At 41.9% G+C, this 20,004-nt stretch overlaps 1 protein-coding gene across 4 annotated transcripts in view; it reads right to left on the bottom strand.

Annotated features, from left to right (window-relative positions):
• LOC127009832 (dynein axonemal intermediate chain 4-like) overlaps positions 1–20,004 on the bottom strand; it is a 245,308-nt gene that overhangs the window by 77,009 nt on the left and 148,295 nt on the right. The window contains exons 11-15 of one of the 4 annotated variants that reach the window (XM_050883192.1): positions 17,615–17,723; positions 10,955–11,154; positions 7,333–7,521; positions 3,100–3,273; positions 1,205–2,096 (exon numbers count right to left, since the gene is read on the bottom strand). In XM_050883192.1, the coding sequence (XP_050739149.1) occupies positions 1,950–2,096; positions 3,100–3,273; positions 7,333–7,521; positions 10,955–11,154; positions 17,615–17,723 (819 nt within the window). In that variant the 3' untranslated portion in view covers positions 1,205–1,949. Of the gene's footprint in view, positions 1–1,204; positions 2,097–3,099; positions 3,274–7,332; positions 7,522–10,954; positions 11,155–17,614; positions 17,724–20,004 lie in introns of those variants that run through there. The other 3 variants (XM_050883193.1, XM_050883194.1, XM_050883195.1) reach the window with 3 other exon arrangements.

The raw sequence follows: 20,004 nt of genomic DNA on the forward strand, positions 1-20,004 counted from the left end.
TGAAAAAAACTTGACCACATGGCAGTTTAAGATATCCTGGACACGCTGAGCACAAAAAAACAAACAAAAAAAAAAACGCATTTGCCAAATTTCAAATATATTCGTCGATAAATACCCCGTAGCCGCCCCCTTAACTAAAAGGCTATTGTGTTATCTCACCTACTACATTCAATTTGTGATGCAGGCCACGGTAACACCGGCCCTGTGACGAGTGAGATAACAGTTCGCGCCTTAAACTTAACACTTAACACCAACTCCTTAAAAAAAGTAAAAACACCTTAAAAACGGGTAACATGGGCAGCGACTCAACACAGCAATGCCTAACTCGTCTCCACACTCCACAGCCAGGCATGGCTGGCGAGCGTGTCACTAAATGCCGGTATTGGAATCCAACTGGTACTAGAAGCGGTAATGGTACCGCTAGGGTTCCTGTACTTTAACAGTAACCAGTACCGAGTAGTACCGGTACTACTCGGTACTAGTTGCCGATAAAGGTACCGGTACTTTAACGGTACCATATATATTGCTAGTTTTGAGATGTGTGTGTGTGTGTGTGTGTGTGTGTGTGTGTGTGTGTGTGTGTGTGTGTGTGTATGATTCACCACGGCCTGATCACGAGTTAGACTCGTAATCGCCAGCAGGTACCCTCCCTACATGAGCAAGCACTGCCAGGACCTCACACACCAAACAACCCATCCCCCTTGTTCAAGGGGGGACAGTAACCACTCCTAGTCAACGGAAAGAATCCGGCCTGAGCTGGCTCGAATCACCGCCCTGTCAGGCTGTGAAGCCTGGCAGCGCAACGCTCTAATCGATTGCGCTACTCTAACCTATTGTGTGTGTGTGTGTGTGTGTGTGTGTGTGTGTGTCGGGAGTCAAGGGAATAATGCACATGAAGTGTACTTCTCCTGATGCAGCAGCGGCGACCGGCCCGTGGGGGGGAGGGGGGGGGGGAACGGCTGCTTTCGTTTTGCTTCCCACCTTCGTTTGATCCTTACCTATTACGATGAATTTCGCTAGGTGTTGTTCCCTCAAAACAGAAAAATACAATGAATGACAAGACGAGGGTCAATTTTGGAAGGACGACTTCAACTCTTGAAAGAGTTGAAGTCGTAGGCAGAAGGAAATACGGATTGAGGAAAGCTTTCCCAGTTTATTAAGAGAACATCTTTCACTATTTTACAGTTAACTTAATTATCAGTAATGAGTGATATTTATATGTATTTAAGTTTAACGCAAAGATTAATAATAGCTGTTGTGTTGCCTCCATAAAGAACATATTCAGCAGCACCTTCTCTTTCCTTGTCTTTTCTCCTTTGTTCTCCTGGTCGTCCTTCACCACTTCATCTATCTATCGTTTTTCTACCTGCTTCTACACTTTCGTTGTCCCAAACTTTCGACATAGTCTTATTTTACAATCCTTTCTCTTTAAGTTCTTTTTTTTTCTCTCCTAGATTACTCTGCTCCCGATCAAAGTTTTCCTATTACGTCTTCTTTCCCTCTTATCTGCAGTTTTTCCTTCTCTTTTAATATTATCAAATAATAGCAGAAGAAAAAACGAAGAATACATGGAAGGAATTTTATTTTACGTCTCCCTCGAGTAATTAGGTATGTCTTTGCCAATCATTTTGCTACATCGCCTCTTCCTCTGTTTCATCGTAGTCACTGTTTGTAATTCCGAGTCCATCTCTCCTCAGTTCTCTATTTTCACCCCTTTCGATCTTCCTCCAACAGATGCTTTCCCAAATCTTATATCTGTTTTTTCATCATCTTTCCTCATGGCCAATGCATCTCAGTTTGTTTCTTGTCACCACCGTAATGTTTTTCACCTTGGCTTTCCTTCTTCCTCATTTTTCGCCTCCTTTACTTGCTTCTGTTCTCTCTAACCATCATTTTTGTCTAAGATATTCAGATTAACGCATCTTCGGACTGCCAGTGTGCATGCGGTATCACTCTTTGCTCTCAACGGGGATGACGCCGATCTTGGCCAGCTTTGATATCTTGGTGGAGTACCTCAGGAAAACACTGGCAGAGAGTTCCAGCCCCTCCAGGTGGAAGACGCTCACCTGCCCGTCCTTGTCCCCAACCATCACATTCTGGGTGGTGGAGAGGCAAGAGTGAGGGAACGGGGAGGGAAGAGAATAGGGTAAGAGGAGTACAGAGTGAGAGAATGAGGGAGACACGGAAACTGTAGTGGAAGAGGAGTATACATGGAATGATGTTTTAAGAAGTGTGAAGTAGAAGAGAAATATACATATACAGGAAGACTGAGGAAATTAAGGAGCGTAGTGGAAAACGAATGTGTAAGACGAAAATGATTACAGGAAGAGTGTTGTGGAAAAAAAAAAAATAGGGAGAATAGAAAGATAAGGAAAGTGTAACATTTTTCTCAAAAGGTTGGATGGATCAATCTGCGTTACTTCCTAATTTAAAGGACATCTTTTATATTTTAGATCCCCCTCAGAAAAAAACCTGATGAGTACTCGGACAAGGAAAAAATAGATACCAAATGAAAAAAAAAAGGAAACGATGAAAAATAAACGAACCAAACAAAAACACCACAAAGAAAGTACAACGAAAGAAACACAAAGAAACCAGATCAAAGATTGAAAAAAAAAAAAAAAAAAAACTGATAGTGAATCCAAAGGTAGCCAGGAATAGCAAAAAAGAAATTAGACGAACCACTAACTATGTAGCTACTAGCCAAAATGAAAGGAATTTAACCCGAATATAACGGAAAAAGTCTGGAAAAAGAAACTAAATCAAGCCAGAGAAAAAGGTAATGGATACTAAAAACAAAGAGTATCAGCTACCATGAAACAATGTGAAGACCAAAATAGAAATAAAACAGTGACAAAACATCCCTGAACACACACACACACAAAAAAAAAAAAAACTCGAAAGAAAGCAAAAAGAAGTTAATCCTAAAAACAAGTAACTAAACCAAACCATTATAGAGAAGTATAAACTATATGATACTAAAAAGAAACGTCATAAAAAGCAAAATAAAACAACAGCAATCAAACAATCTACGAAACTAGTATATACCAAGAGAAACGAAGCGAAAACCAAAATGCACACGATTGTTGCCTTCCTGACCCTTGTGTGTGGGCTGAAGGCCACGCAAGTGGCGCCGGATACGTATCTGGAGATGATTGGCGTGTGTGTGGAGAGCGAAATGTCCCACAGGTGGAGCCCCGCGCCGTGCACGCCAGCGATCAGATTGCCGTACCAGGGACACCAACACGCGTCCACGTATCCGCCAGCCACTTCCTGTCCATTCACGGTGCGAGAAGAGAGAGGGGTTGAAGGAGAGAGGAGGAGGGTAGATTCGTGATAATCTCTATGTCCTTTTGTGAAAGAAGACCAAAACTGTGATGCAAAAAATGAAAATAATGTGCCTTTTCTATTACCCTATCTAATCTTTAACATGTCAATAGCTTAAGACTCTCGTACACTATCGACATTGCTCGGCGGGTAACGCATATTGGGCGTATTTCTCGCTTCTCAAGTAATGCTACCACACGGAGCCGTTCCAGGCAGGTTTCATACTATCGGGCAGGGCACGGCAGGCTGTGCACATACCGGCAGTCTCGGGCATGCTTGTGATCTCCAAACACCTGGGTAGGTGTGGTTAGGCAGTCCACCGGACAGTGATTGATTTCGGTAAAATTTGGGCACGGGGTACCAGCTGGTTTGCCCTTCAAAAAGGTTTCCGATGATAGGCGTTTCACTCGTGATCAATAGTGTAAAGCCGTAGAAAGGGAGAGTTTGGCCATGCTCGGTCTCAGCAGGTTACCCCTGATTGGTCAGCTCAAGTCCCACACGCCACGGAATCCTACAAGGGTAGGCTGATCGTTGGGCCTAAAAGCCCAACAGCCTCAGCGGTAGTAGGAGAGTATACGCAGCCAACACCTGACATAAAAACGGCCTCTTAGCTCATAGTCACGCAGACGCGGACTAGCCAATTCGCCTCTCTGTACCATAAAACGCCACCTGTCTTGGCCGCAATAAGAAACTTAAGCGGTGTGTTGCTAGCCGCAGCACTGTATGGCATCACTTAACCTTCAAGACTCCCGTCTCCCAACCTTATAGGGTCACCACACACGGCAAGCATGTGGGAGGACTAAGGTTGAGGACGGACCAACCGGTTCTCAGGGAGAGGGAAAGAAGGATACAGCTCTGGGTGGCTGATTGCGCTGCATTACTCATCCGGATAAGCCTGCCCCATCATTCTAGTCTTTGCATTTCGATGCGAAAAATCGAGTTAACTTCGATCCACCAAAATCATTTCATTAATTGATGCCACAAACTTGCTTTCTCTAATTTTTCCAAATATTTCTGCCATCTAGACAAAACTATCGACCAATTTTACTTCATCTTTTCCACCTGTCCCTCGTCCTGATGGCAGCCCATGCAGTTGTCACATTTGTCTATAGAGATGAACTTTTGGCTCAAACTTTCCTTGAAAATTCCACTGTTGACGAATCAGGGCAAATTCCTCCTACTCATCCGTCCTCCTACTTTAGTATGCTTGAAATTTAAATCCTTAAGAATGATTTTTTTTAATGTTCTATCCAGCCTGAATCCTCATAAGGCTTACAGACCCGATGGAGTGCTTCCTATTGTCCTTGTAAACTGTGCTTCCGTCCTGACACCCTGCCAGGTCAAGCTTTTTCGCCTCTGCCTTTCAGTATCTACCTTTCCCTTCTTACTGGAAGTATGACAAAATAAACTACAACATGTGCCTAAGAAGAGTGACCGCTCTAAACCTTCAAACTAGTGTTCAATAGCTTTGCTTTCTTGCCTCTAAAGTTTTTGAAACAATCCTTGAGATGGGGTTGTAAATGGTCGACCTGAAAAAAAATCATATTTTATTTTTATTTTTGGCTTATAAAATTCTGATTTTTTTGCTTTCTTTTGGTATATGAATGAATCTGATGAAAAAAAATAATAGTGGTATGCAACATGCATTGCAACGTGCTGCAACGAGCTTCCGCGCGGCGCCACGAGCTTGCAATCCATGTTTTCACCACTTTTTAATTTTAGGAATTTTTTTCTAGGTCTGTCATGAAACTCTTAGGTTCTCTCTCACCACTGGCTAAGAAAACGGGAAATTTCAGCAGTCATTATTATTTTTTCGTATTTATTCGTGAAAATCGATAATTTTTTTTTTCTTCATAAATCCAACAAAATACTCTATTTATCCGCCTCAAATGTCTTTTACATTACATTTTATTGATTTTACACAGTAGAACACTGGTTTTTACTTTGAAATATGGCGAAAAATAATCAAATTCGAGTACATTTATATGTGACCCCGTAAAACAAAGCAGCAATCAATGAAAGTAAGTAAAGGAAACCATGTCTGCTTTTTCTTCATATCCTGATGTATATATCCTGTGGATTTCAAGTCCCTAGGTGGAATAGGTAAAATAAAAAAAAATATTTAAACTTCATCGCTTGATATCTCAAAATCATGATTTTGCATTTTAAAAAAAGATCTCCTTTGCACTTCTTGTTATACACATATCTCCCACTGCAGCTTATGAAAGTATGTGTAAGGAATAAAGGCTACCCTCGAAACTATTGTTTGAAGTTGATTTAGATTTTTGAGAAATATTTATGTAAAAAAAAAATTGTATTATTTCATCGAACTTTAAAAAAAATTTTTTACTATTGTATTAAACCAAAAGAGAGTAGCCTTTAATCTCCTATCCTTCCTGATTAAAATGCTTTTTGAATGAAAGAAATCTGCCCATAAATAAGGGAGGAGATACACTTAGAACATAAGGAATTTAACATGGGATTTGAGATTTTACAATCCCCTCTTAACATGAAAGTTCTCGACCATCTATCTATTAGCTTCTGATATTCTCTCTGATCATCATTATAAATTCCAGAGGAGGCATTCTACTAATGATTTCATTGATTTCGTAACTGACACCTGGCCATCCTCTTTATGCCGTTTCGGTGAAACTGTTGCTGTCTGCTTAGACACCGAAAGACTCTGACGAGCCTGGCACTAATCTTTTTTTGCAAACTACCCTCCTAAGGATTCTATCACTATGTATTTTTATGGCCAGTTTCCTTTCAAGCCGTTCTTTCTGCTGTCTTAGACGTTCTACCCAAAACCTATTGTGTCCTGATTACCATCTACCAACCTGAACTCCAAACAAACTCTCTAAAGAAGATCAGAGATGAGCTCCGAAGGCCAGCATGAGCCAAACAAGATGGAGCCAATATAAAATGTTTGCCTGCGCCAAAACAAGCTGGAGCTGACAAGGAGGCCCCGTCAACAAAACCTACCGGCGCTGTAGACCGAATGTCATGAAAGAAAAAACAAACAAAAAAATGTTGCTCCGCAAGACACTATTCTCTCTCCCACTATCCTTCTTTTGTTCATTAGTGATCTTTAAAAAACAAAAAAAAAAATGTTCCATCCACTCCTATGCCAAAGACTCTACTCTGCACCACTCAACATCTTTAACACAACACCTTGACTCCGCCCGGGAATCGAACCAAGGACTTCTCACTTATAAAGCGAGCGTGCTATCCACTGCATTACGAGAGAGAGAGAGAGAGAGAGAGAGAGAGAGAGAGAGAGAGAGAGAGAGAGAGAGAGAGAGAGAGAGAGAGAGAGAGAGAGAGAGAGAGAGAGAGAGAGAGAGAGAGAGAGAGATTCCTTTCAGCCAGTTTTCTACTTCACTTGGAAGGTATCTAAATTTTTACACCGATTTTTCCCTGTCGCTGTTCTGTTCCCCGATGTTCTAGCTCTGATGCCGATTAAGGTGGTTATACTTTCTTGATATGACGTTGTTACGCGACATATCGAGTTTTAGGCTCACCGTCGAGCAGCTTCATATTTTTTTTTCAAAATTCTTATATCGTTTACATCCATTCATCCTTTGCCCTGTCAAAGAAATCACACAAAATATTTAAGATTGAGTGATGGTTAGATCGCATTAGTTTGACGCTTATATTTTCATCATTCTTTTTGATATAAGGAAGAACTGTCAATGAGTTTCCTTTTCTTGGTTCCCTATCAACCAATAAACTCCGAGGAAGATAACAATTGCCTCTTGTCATTTCTAATGGGTGGGGTTTAGTGTCGTTACTAAAATACTAAAAGAACAATGTAGTTAGCGTCGTCAGTTTGTTCTCTCACGCATGCACAAATAAGTATAGGGGATATCTCCATTACTGCCTTATAGCAGCTATAACGCACTCGGTCCCACACTCGCACACAGCTAAGTAACGGATCTATATCTATAAATGTTTTCAATTTGTTCCCACATACATGGTAAACAAGAGTAATTATACCACTCTCACCTCGACGAGTCGCAGCACCGCGATCGGCACCGGTTTGTCGATGTACCAGACGCGGATCGAGTCGTCCAACGCCGCCGACAAGAAGATGGAATTGGCCTCCTCCCCTGCGAAGCGCCACTCTACTCGCGTCACCTGCGCGGTGTGCCCCGCGTATACACCTCCCACGCGGTCACGTTCGAAGGTGCGGCACTGCGGGTGGGAAAGGAGGAAGTGGATAGGAATGGGGTGGAATGTTTGTGGTAGGGAGCCAGAAACACAAACTAGGAAGCAAAAGTTTGAGGTAATTTAAAGTCGGTCAAGAACAATAACTATGAAAATAAAAACTATACTTGGGCTTGTTATATTGGCACCCTAGAATAATTACTGTAGAAATCAAAGAAAGATAACCAGGTTGAGATACTGAATACCAATACATACAAAAAAACCCCCCCCCCCCCCCCCCCCGTTTCAGGAGCGTGGAAACCGACTTGTCAAATCCAAAAGTCGCTGGGCTGTCGTGGCCCAGAGTCAGCACAGTGTGAAGGGGGCTTTAGATGTGGACGTGGTGTTACTTGTGGTTTTACGAATACGCGTTATAAATGCCGCATGACATCCATTAACAAGGACAGGGTGGGGAGACGCAGTCGTGAGCAATTTTTTTTTAACGAAAGTCGCGCACTGCTTCTATGAAACTCTCCAAACCTAGCTGCTCCGACAGGGGCATAGCTGGGCGTTATCGCGATAAGTTATCGCGATACTTTAACGCTGATAACATAATCGGGTTATCGGCCATCCGCTACTTATTTAAATATATATCGGTATCTTCGTTACTTTTGTAACCAAACCAGCGATAATCGCTACTTTTTTTCCGCTTCTCAGAAAAAAAAACCGTTGTCTCCTCCCTACTGCGCGCATGCGTGGTCCGGGCGCCCGGTGTTGAATGAAAAAACTCTGGGGTATGAAATATCTTCGATGAAGATATTTCATACTTAGATCATCAACATTAACACACTAGGTTATTTTTTATGTTAGACTCAAAAATCAATATATCAAAGAGAAAAATCATTTAACTTTGCCGAAAAGATGATTATTCACTGCTTCAAATTTGATATTCCATATTCGTTTGTGAGCATGCCATGGTATTGAAGGCACCCGGTGTTGTGTTATTTGGTGTCCCATCGTCAAAAGGTGGCGCTTTGGTTTACAAACACTGGTCTTTCGTGAACTGCGCATGCTCAGACCAGCAAGCGTAGCACTGTACGTACTCACAAAGCTTTTTAACACATTAAGAGTTGCTGGAAGGCTTAATCAGACATACAGTACATCACTCTGTACATATAAATACAACTCGTACAGAGTGTCGTTCTAGCAACAGCGGGGATGGTGGTAGTGGTACTGTATGTCTGATTCAGCCTTCCAGCAACTCTTCATTACGGTTAAAAAGCTTTGTGAGACTGTACAGGTCTACGCTTGCTGGTCTGAACATGCGCAGTTCACGAGAGACCAGTGTTTGTAAACAAAAGCGCCAGCTTTTGACGGTGGGGACGCCAAATAACACAACACCGGTTCAGGCGTTTCTAGTATTACCGTCTATAGGTACGTGTCAAGGTGTGGTTTTCAGGTTTTATAATTTTTTTTTTAAATACCGATAATGAAAATTTGAATTCATCTATGTTTTTTATTTGAAATATCAATATAATATCGTTTTCGCCTATTGGACTTATCGCTAGCTAGTATCGGAATTGTGGATTTATATCGGTTATCGGTTATATTTGTCTCCAGTTAACGAATATCGGTTATCACCGATAAGGTTTTCCATTATCAGTTATCGGTTATCGGGAATAAGGTTTTCTGTTATCGTGCCCAGCTATGGACAGAGGACAGGTGCAGACCGTCTCTCTGGAACAGTCCACCCTGGCCGTAGAAATGATCCCAGTCGTTGAAGATTTCTACATCGCGTTCCCTGTAAAATGTCTTCAAGCGGCTATTAATGGATGGATTGTTTTGTTCACAGCCGACATCCTTGGTAGAATTGCTGAAATTATATTGTTTGGTGATTTAGTCTTGAACTGCGGGATCAGCCTACGGTACTTATCCATCAATTCCTTTGGAGCGGGTCTTGCAGACGTCTTTAGTACCTGAAAGAAAAGAAAAGATAATCATTATAGGTCTCAGGGAGACCTTGTCGAGGGCAGCTGCGATGTCATCAACCACACCTCCAGGGTAACAATACCAACGCCTTCGTCGGGGGACACTTCCACGAAATTCAACCACCTGATGGCGAATCATGGAGTACCCAACGAAGAAACTGTTTTGCTGCTCTTCCTCCTGTTCAAGTAAAGCATATCTGTTGAAGAAATGAATCGGATAAATGGCATGGCGGGCGGGTCTCTCACCTCCCTTCTCTGAATTGAAGCTCATACTATCAGGGGTATCTTAACCATACCCTTGTGTTGATGCACCTTCAGTCGTTGGCGAGGTTTGTAGTGTAAGGGGGGGGGGGGGGGGTTGAAGGTGCAGCAGTAGTGAAAGATACGCCAATGTTCGCCTGGATAAAGTCCTGTAAAACCTAAACAGTGCGTGTTGGTTCGGTATTCTTATCCTGGCCAGCTGCCAGCTTCATGCCCTTGGAATCTTGTTTCCATTTGTCGTTTCAGTAGAAACATCCTACAGAAGGGAGAACGACCTGTAAGGAAATGGGAGGAAATGTTACCGGAACATGATGAACACTTCTTCAAGGCCATGTTACTTTGTCTAAGGAAAAATAAAAAGAACGATACGAGAGGGCCTGGTGATGAAGCGGCGGGAAATGGTGGTGTATATCAGGCAGCCAGGCGTGATGGGGATTATTAAAAAAAAATAGTCATGGTAATATTAATAAACCTAAAAAGACAAGACAAAGAAAAAAAAAAGAGAAAACGAAAAGTGAAAGAAAAAAATGAAAACAAGTAAAAAGAAGAGGAAAAAAGAGAGGAGTGACAAGAAAATATGTAACAAAATAGAGCAGGAAATGAGAAAAGAAGAAAAAAAGAATGAGGAATGGAGAAAAAAGACAAAGAAGGAAAAACGTGAGGAAAGAAAAAATGAAAGGAGATAGAGAAAGAAGAGCGAAAATGATGAGCAAAAAAGAAAGAAGAATAAAGAACAAGAAAGCGAACAAATCAAAAAGAACTAGTAAAAGAATGGAAGAAGCGAAAAAGCAAAAATATAATAATAAAATAAAAATAACAAAAAAATAAAGCAGAAAATGAGAAAAGGGAAGAGAAAAAAAAGAGATGAAGAGAAAAGAATAGGACAAGAAAGGGGAGAGAAGAGGAGAGAATAGGTAAGAGAGATTGGTGAAGATAAAACAATGGCGAAGAATAAAATAGATGAAGAAAGAAGACAAAATGTACGAAGGAAGAAGTATGAGGAGAGAAAAAAGGAAAAAGAGAGGAGAGACTTAAAATTTAAAAGTGGGTGAATATAAAAAAATGAAGACGCGAAAAGAAATAAGGAAAAAGAAAGAAGAAAGAAGGATGGAGGGAGAATATATAAAAGAAGAAAGCATCAGGGTTGAGTGTGCAGATGAAAAGAGGTGGCTTTAGGATATGGGAGAGAGAGAAAAAAAATCCCGCTTCAAAATAGGCAAATGTACACTTACCAGCAACACCTCCCCGGAAGCAGTGCCCACCAGATACGTTGTTTTGTCACCCGGGCGAAAGTGCATTGAGGTTGCCGGCACTTTCTGGGGTATGGGCAGCCCCCCTAAACCCTGCCCTCCTTGCCGCGCCTCCAGCAAGGTTTCGATGCCTCCAGAAATCTTTATGGAGAGCCACAGGGGAAGACGTACGTTGAGCAGGGCTGAGGAGGCAAGAAATGACGGGTGATTGCCTAATTTATTATTCGGCTAAGAGAACAGTCTTAGATCTGATAAAAAAAAAGTCCGTAATGATGTTGATCTTACAATAACTAATAGCAGAATGAGCCAAAATGAAGACTATCGATTTAGTTTCAGAGTTGACGATATTTCTCTATTGAATGTTTAGTTGGTATGCGGGAGGAAATAAAGGGATGATATTTACATTTTATCAAAGAAAAAATACTGGTTAACTGCTGCCTATAATCGATCAGTCAATCAATGGGGGCATACGCCAACGCTACGACGCCAAGCCTGAGTGTTCATCCGGGCAAGTTTCCGTGCAGGTCCCCTTCCGATCCCAAGTATCTCACCTCACGGCAGGATCTATCGACTTGCTCAAGCCAGAAACTCTGTCGGTGTCCCCTTGGCCGTCTCCACTCGAGGTTGCCTCTTACAGAAACAACCTGATGAGCAAGGTCGGTTTCTGTGTAACGTGCCACGTGTCCGTACAGCTGAAGTTGGCGTTGACGGACTATGCAAGTAATACATGTCCAATCAGTCTCACGGAGCAGTACCCGGTTCGACACACAATATCCGCCAGATCACTGCCAACACCACCTAGTACTACTACGTGGTCGGCAATTTGGAGCATGGAACTACTGAACACATCATCGACTACATCCGTCAGCCACCAGTGGACAACAAGTACGTGCGAATCAAGAAGCATCTTAAGGGCGGGTTGTAAATGGTCGGTTTAAATTTTTATTTTTTTATTTTTGGCTTATAAAATTCTGTAATTTTTTTATCTTTCTTTTGATATATGAATAAATATGATGAAAAAATAATACAGTGGTATGCGACATGCATCGCAACGTGCTGGAATGAGTTTCCGCACGGCTTTCCGGGCTACGATCCATGTTTTCACCCGTTTTTAATTTTATGAATTTTTTCTCTTGGTTTGTCATGAAACTCTTAGGTTCTCTCTCACCACTGGCTAGAAAAAGGGGAAATTTCAGCACTAACTAATATTTTTCTTATTTATTCGTGAAATATCGATTTATCATATTTTTTTTCATAAATCCAACAAAATACTCTATGTATCCGCATCAAATGTCTTTTGCATTATATTTTATTGATTTTACACAGTAGAACACTGGTTTTTACTTTGAAATATGGCGAAATATTGTCAAATTCGAGTACATGTATTTGTGACCCCGTAAAAAGAAAACAAAGCAGCCTGTTTACACAATCAATGAAAGCAAGTAAGGAAAACCATGTCTGCTTTTTTCTTCATACCCTGATATATATATCCTGTGGATTTCAAGTCCCTACGTGTAATAGGTAAAATAAAAATAAAAAATAGTTAAACTTCATCGTTGATATCTCAAAACCATGATTTTGTACTTAAAAAAATTATCCTCCGTTGCACTTCATGTTATACACATACATTCTACTGCAACTTATGAAAGTATGTGTCAGAAATAGGGTTTGCTATCGAAACTATATTGTTTAAAGTTGATTTTGATTTTTGAAGAATATTTATATGTTAATTTTTTTGTATTAATTCATCGAACTTTAAAAAAAAATATTGGTTACTATTTTATTACATGCACCAAACGATAGCAAACGCTAATCTCCCATCCTTCTTGATTATAATGCTTTTTGAATGAAATACATTGGCCCATAAATAAGGGAGGAGATACACTTAGAACATTGGAATTTAATATGGGATTTGAGATTTTACAACCCCCCCTTAACAGTACATTCCGCCTCAGCAGCTGAAGAGTGCCAAGACGACATAATTCTTGCACATGGATGGGCTCGGCGATGGCAAACCGTCCGTGCTCATGACTGATCGACTGTCTGAGCCGCAACAGCTCATGAACAACATGCCCGATCTAATGGATGAACATAAGCCACACCCGACATCACAACCGCAGTGACATCATCTGACCCAGTTCCGAGTCATTATCTATATCGTCAGAAAGTAAAAAGAGGCGTTACAGGGCCCCATATAGCCGGCTCTCCAGAAAACGCCAACTTCACCCAACAACAGCAAAACGCCATAGACATAGGGTTCATTCACTCTTATGAACCATCACCATGAAGTGCATAACCATGCCATAGAGACAAGGAGCACCCTCAGTGCAAAGCTCTTACTTGTAGGAACACCATCATGACAATGTAGTGACGAACAGTGACGTGGACAGTAACTATAATGTACGGGCCAGTAGCCCATAAAAGGGGCTCTCTGAAACACCCAAATCAGAACTAGACAGAACTCTGACAGACACAACATGTGTTGTGTGATCATCTACGTTTTCGTAAGTAGAAAGTGGAAAGGATTACTATAGAGGAAAGCGCTTTTATATTAACTGCGTTTAGTTATGTTCTTTTTTTTTTTACTGTCGTGTTGGAAGAAATGTTTTACTCAGGGACTATGTTATTATTGTAGAATTACTTGGAATAAACTATTGATATTATGTGCAGCAAGCTTTAAAGTCATCTGGAAGTAGAGCCATGACACGAAGTCGTTGATAAATGCTGTACACGAGAACGAAGGTTCCTAGAGCTTTACTAACCCGGTAGCAGCGACGGGCCAAATTTGTGGCTTTACCGTGTAGCAGCGACGGGCCAAATTTGTGGCTTTACCTTGTAGCAGCGACGGGCCAATCTGTGCCATGATTTAAACCCCCAAAAATAGATAGATCTGATCACAAATGCTTTAATATATATATATATATATATATATATATATATATATATATATATATATATATATATATATATATATATATATATATATATATATATATCATGAAATGGTGTGTGTGAGGGGTGATTTTTTCTCATTTTTCTTGCTTGGAGGGACCATTAAGAAACATGATCCCCGCTGCTACCGGGCTAAACTCATTTATTACGTTTTACTTTTATACTTTATTGTAGTGTTGAAGTTATGTTTAAATAAATGTTGAAAAAACGACGTTTCACCACCCCAATGACGAACTCCGTAATACTCTTCGGTACCAGAATGGTACCCCCAATAAGATCTTACGATTCAAAAAGGAGTTCCGCAAGGATGAGGAAATGGACATAAGGCGTCGCTCAGAGAGCCAGTGGGCATCCCAGCTGCACATGGTGCAGATATCATCTGTGGGACTGAAGACCTTGTAGGGACTACCGCCGCCTCAAGATCTCGACAGTCAACCGGTACGCCCTCACATCCAGGGATTCACGTCGAACCTTGACGGTGCCAAGATATTTTCTAAGATCGACCTGGTGCGCGGTTATCACTAGATAGCTATCCACATAGATGATATTCACCAAACGTGCATCATCATCGAGCTCTTTGAGTTCTTACGCATGCCTTTTGGCCTTAACCCGTCCGCTGCGATTGGCATGGATTTGGCCTTCACTGGTAGCCTGGTAACATATAGTCCCAGGTCTTTCTCTGCCTTTGTGGTGGATAGTGAAGTGTTTCCCATGTGGTATTGGTGTGCTGGATATCCCCTCCCAAGGTGCAGGACTTTACATTTTTCTTCATTGAATTGTAGTAGACACTTTTTATTTCACTCCTGTAGCTTGATGAGGTCTTCTGGTAAGAAATCCGCAGTCAAGGGGTTAAGAATGTTTAAGCGTTCCAGCGCCTTATGGACAAGGTGGGCCGGGGTCTCGATTTTGTGTTCATATACCACCATCACTGCGTCAAGTGGTGGCTGCGTATACTCTCCTGCTACCCATGGGGCTGTTAGGATTATGAACCCAACGATTCTCCAGGAGTGTAGATATACCAGAGTGCTAACTAAACCCAACGATTCTTCAGAGGTGTAGGATTAACGAGTGCTGAGATTTTGCCACCGACCACAGACTTTGTTGCAAAACTGAGGATACGTGTCAGATCCAAGATATTTCCAAGCCGTAGCCCTCCGGGATTTCATTTTGAGAAAGTAAGGGTCAGGGCGTCTGCTCAAGAGTATGCAGTAATAGCTTCAAATCGATTTGAGTACTTGGTACTCAGGATGACACTGGAGAGTTGCATTTAAACAACAAAGATGATGAATGCATGGAGAACGTCCAAGATCTAGGAGTGAAGCTGCCTCAAGGTAGACGTTGAATAATATAGTCATGCTGCCAGGCTGGAGACTCGAAGCGATATAGGACTGTTACGATGGACTAGAATCTGTCTGAAAAGGGATTAGGAGAGGTATGTCAGATGTCTCGCTGAGGATATCGGGAGTTGTTTAAATGCAAATGACCTTAGATCTGTCTTTCAAACTATGAAAACGCTACGCTCTAACTCAACATCTCAGATAAGTTCTATACGAACGGCTGATATTATCAGATGAAGATGGGTACCGGGCTCGTTAGGCCGAGTACTTTGGGCAGTTGTACATGGAAGAGGCTTAAAGCGTACAGCTCCCTCTGGCTGAGTTGCAGATGGCAGCTGCTAATTCACCAACAAACGAAACTTCACCCTTTCTTCCGAAAGTGAGAGAGGTTGTAAGCAAGTTGAAGGGTGGATAGGCAGCTGTGAACTGTAATATCAGTGAGAAGATGCTGAATACCGGGGCTATGATCCATGGGTTGCATGCGGCGCTTTCTGCCGTGTGACAGTCTGGTGACACTCCTGTTGATTGGAAAAGGGGGTTGGTTGTCCATATATGGAAAGGGAAAGGGGACCGACAGGACTGCAACACTTACCGTGGTATTACATTGCTCAGTGTGCCGGGCAAGGTGCTCGCTCATCTGCTGCTCAAGCAAATTTGATCTCATCTTATAGTTTCAGATGCCTGAGCATTCCAGGTTCACGCCCGACTAGTCAACAGTTAACCGTATTCTAGTATATTCGCCTCCTTGCGGCAGGCCGACGTGAGTTCAATACGAGGTACTCGCAGCCAACGTCGATATCAAAAGGGCTTTTGACTCAGTGCATCGTTAAGCACTGTAGGACATTGCTGATCTGTGGGATTCCTGTAAGGACTATTGACCTGATGACTGGCCTTTACTCTGGGACTGAGAGTGCTGTGAAGGGCGGTCAAGGTGTGTCCGGCTTCTTCCATGGTAAATCAGGAGCGAAGCAGGGGTGTGTCCTTGCTTCATCACTTTTCAATACTTGCAGTAACTGGGTATTAGCCAAGATGTTGATCAAAGTCCATCTGTTGATTACGTCAAGGTAGCTGACCTTGTCGATGATGCTGTACTTCTTAGTGAATCGCTGGAGGTCCTGGTGTTGGCTCTCTAAGTGGTGTATGAGGAAGGGAAGCCATTGGGACTGAAGGTCTCCTGGGCCCAAACCAAGGTCTAGTCGTTTGGAAACTTGCTAAATGAGTTCGGTCGTTTTATGCGTATGACAGTGTCGTCGAAGTCACGATGGTCTACGTCATTCGACGAATTAGCTTGGTCCACGGTGTTATGGCTTCACTCAACCTGAGTATATGGCGTTGTCAATATCTATGCAGGCGGACAAATATTCGAATTTTCAAGTCGATTGGGCTCCCTGTTTTACTGTATGGCTGTGAGACATGATCACTGAATTAAGACTTGGAGAGGCGTATCGATGCCTGGAGTACCCAGTGCCATCGCAGGATCATTGGGCATTGCTGATATTACGTCATGTCGACCGAGTGACTGCTCCGTGATACTGAGCCGAGACTTTTATGGGCATGTGGCGCACCTCCCGGACGTCAATCCTGCTCATACAGTTGTTTCCGTATAAGACTCACGACTAGGGCAAGTCAGTCCATCTTGCCAGGAGGGACTTGAGATGGACAGCATAGTGGAGACTGCGAGTGAGTACAGCGACGCGCCAGTATAGTGTATCCCCCTTTCTTTCCAGCTTGCTATCTTTATTATTTTTTGTTGGTTTTTTTTGTTTTTGTTTTTAATTTTATGCTTCTTTTTGTCTATTTATGCCTTGTATAAAGGAAAATTAAGTAGAATGAAAAAAACAAACATGCTTTGTAAAACCTGTGGGCGATATAGCATTCATAAGCGCAATTTATAAATCAGTTTAGTACAAGAATTATGCAGCATGGGTCTCATTTTAAATATCCCATGAATATATATAAAAAAGAAGGACCCCCCCCTTCAGGTGCTAAAACCATCAACTTTATGAATCGCATTGGCGGTTACTAGCCTATATTGCGTCAGAAGTAACTTTATGTATATATATATATATATATATATATATATATATATATATATATATATATATATATATATATATATATATATATATATATATATACTATTCTGCGGACACTGTAGCGCTTAGAGGGCAGCAAATTATGTCACTAAATAAGGCAACCTCGTAATGTCCATGATTCCTCGTCCTCTTCCTCCGCGTTCCCGTTGTCGTCGTTGTCCTCCTTGTCCGCCTCCCACTACTACTATGTACTACAACTACTACCACTACTACTCTTACCTAATATTACTACTACTATTACTATTTTCGTCACTCACTGGTGCAGCACAACAGACTCCCCCTGACAAAGATCCACTCCTTGACCGTGCCGTCCTCAGAAGAAGACACCAACACATAGGCGATCTCAGACCCACTCAGCTGCGGACTCTGCGGGTAACAAAGGGTTATAGCCAGACAAAACTACAGACGTATTTATAAAACACATATAAATATATTACAATAGACTCAAATCCTTAAAAACTGTGCCTCCGTGCTGACACCCTGCTTGGTCAAACTCTTTCGTCTCTGCCTATCAACATTTACCTTTCCTTCCTGCTGGAAGTATGCCTTCATACAGCCTGTGCTTAAGAAGGGTGACCGCTCTAATCCTTCAAACTACCGCCCAATAGCTTTACTTTCCTGTCTATCTAAAGCTTTTGAATCATTCCTTAACCGTAAGATTCAAAAGCACCTTTCCACTTCTGACCTTCTATCTGATCGCCAGTATGGGTTCTGCAAGGGGCGTGTTACTGGCGATCTTCTTGCTCTCTTAATTAACTGACTCTGGCACAAGTCTTTTCTTTCTAAACTGCCTTCTTACGGTTTCTATTCTTCTCTGTTCCTTTATCTCCATCTTCCTTTCCGGCCGTTCTATCTCCGCTGTGGTAAACGGTCACTGTTCTTCCCCTAAACCCATCAACAGTGGTGTTCCACAGAGCTCTGTCCTATCACCCACTCTCTTCCTGTTATTAATCAATGATCTTTCCATAACAAACTGTCCTATCCATTCATACGCTGACGATTCCACTCTGCATTATTCAACTTCTTTCAACAGAAGACCTCAACAGGAATTACAAGACTCCAGACTGGAGGCTGCAGAACCCTTAACCTCAAACCTTGGTATCATTTCCGATTGGGGTAAAAGGAACCTTGTGTCCTTTAGTGCCTCAAAAACGTGTTTTCTCCACCTATCAACTCGACATAATCTTCCAAACACCTATCCCCTATTCTTCGACAACACTCAGCTATCACCATCTTCAACACTAAACATCCTCGGTCTATCCTTAACTCAAAATCTCAACTGGAAACTTCACATCTCCTCTCTCGCTAAATCAGCTTCCTCTAGGTTGGGTGTTCTGTATCGTCTCCGCCAGTTCTTCTCACCCGCACAGATGCTTTCCATTGATAGGGGTCTTGTCCTCCCTCATAATTTATGAAGTATGCATCTCACGTGTGGGGGGGTCCACTCACACAGCTCTCCTGGACAGAGTGGAGTCTGAGGCCCGTACCAAGAGTCGTGAAGGTCGAGCCGCGTACCCTCCCTTCGACAATGTAGGCACGGCCTCAGACCGTGCCTTCAATCCTTACCATAAGTCACTAGGGAAGGTAAATGCACATACACACACTGCAACCTTTTTTTTACCTACCGGATCTAATGCACGCACACACATACAAACACACAGTGCTATTCATGGAGGTATAATACCTCCATGGTGCTATTACAGCCATAATATTGTCCGTTTCATTCCGTCTGTCCACTCGAGAACGTAGATGTGGCACCTGCGCATTGTGAGTTTGTGATTGCGTGAAGATCATTTGAATGTTTGTGTATACAAAAATCCCCAAACCATCGTATATGAACCGCAAACAGAAGATTTGCATCGATAATATACCATACATTCCTTGTCCTTGTCCTTGTATGGCATACAAGGACACGAAGAAACAACTTGTATATCAAACAGTATAGTTTGATCATACTCGAACGATCTATAGCCTTTCAGAAACTCATATTTCATCTCATTAAGGGATATAAAGTGACATACGACTCTACAAGTGTCTATACATAAGGAATTTTTATGTTGCATGTATAAATAACATGGGTAGCCTAATATTCGAAATAGCTTCGCGTCGCATTCAACAGTTACTATTTATTATTTCATGTTTTTTTCCATTGTTAATCGTTATTTACATGCAGTAAATTATTAAGATACCCTTTGTTTGCACTTGCAGAGCCAGGCGTCTAAACTGAAATGAGAAAGAATTTGAAAAACCATAGATCGTTGGAGAATGTGAGCCACGAAGGTTCCCGCCTGCTGGATGGTTTCTCTGTGCTTTGAAGGCGCGTGCTGTTGTTGTAAACAAGACAAACATATTCGCTGCAACTATAATATATGACTTTCAAAATAGGGAAAATATTTTCTCAGGTTGTTTTAACTGAACCGCAACTATATGCCACGCCAAATTTGTAAAATAAACATATTTTTCCTCCAAGGTCTGAGGGAAGACACGGGGTAGACCTTGCCTTCCCTTCGTCTCTCCCGCAGACCTTCGTTCCAAAAATGCAAGTGACTATAGGTACGCACCGTCCTCTCCTTCGATCTTCGTCGCTAAACCTTCGTGACTCTTGGTACGGGCCTAAGGCTCTTCGTCTCATCAGCTGATAGTCTTT

Source organism: Eriocheir sinensis, chromosome 42 (assembly GCF_024679095.1).
Source record: "Eriocheir sinensis breed Jianghai 21 chromosome 42, ASM2467909v1, whole genome shotgun sequence".
NCBI classification, from domain to species: Eukaryota; Metazoa; Arthropoda; class Malacostraca; order Decapoda; family Varunidae; genus Eriocheir; species Eriocheir sinensis.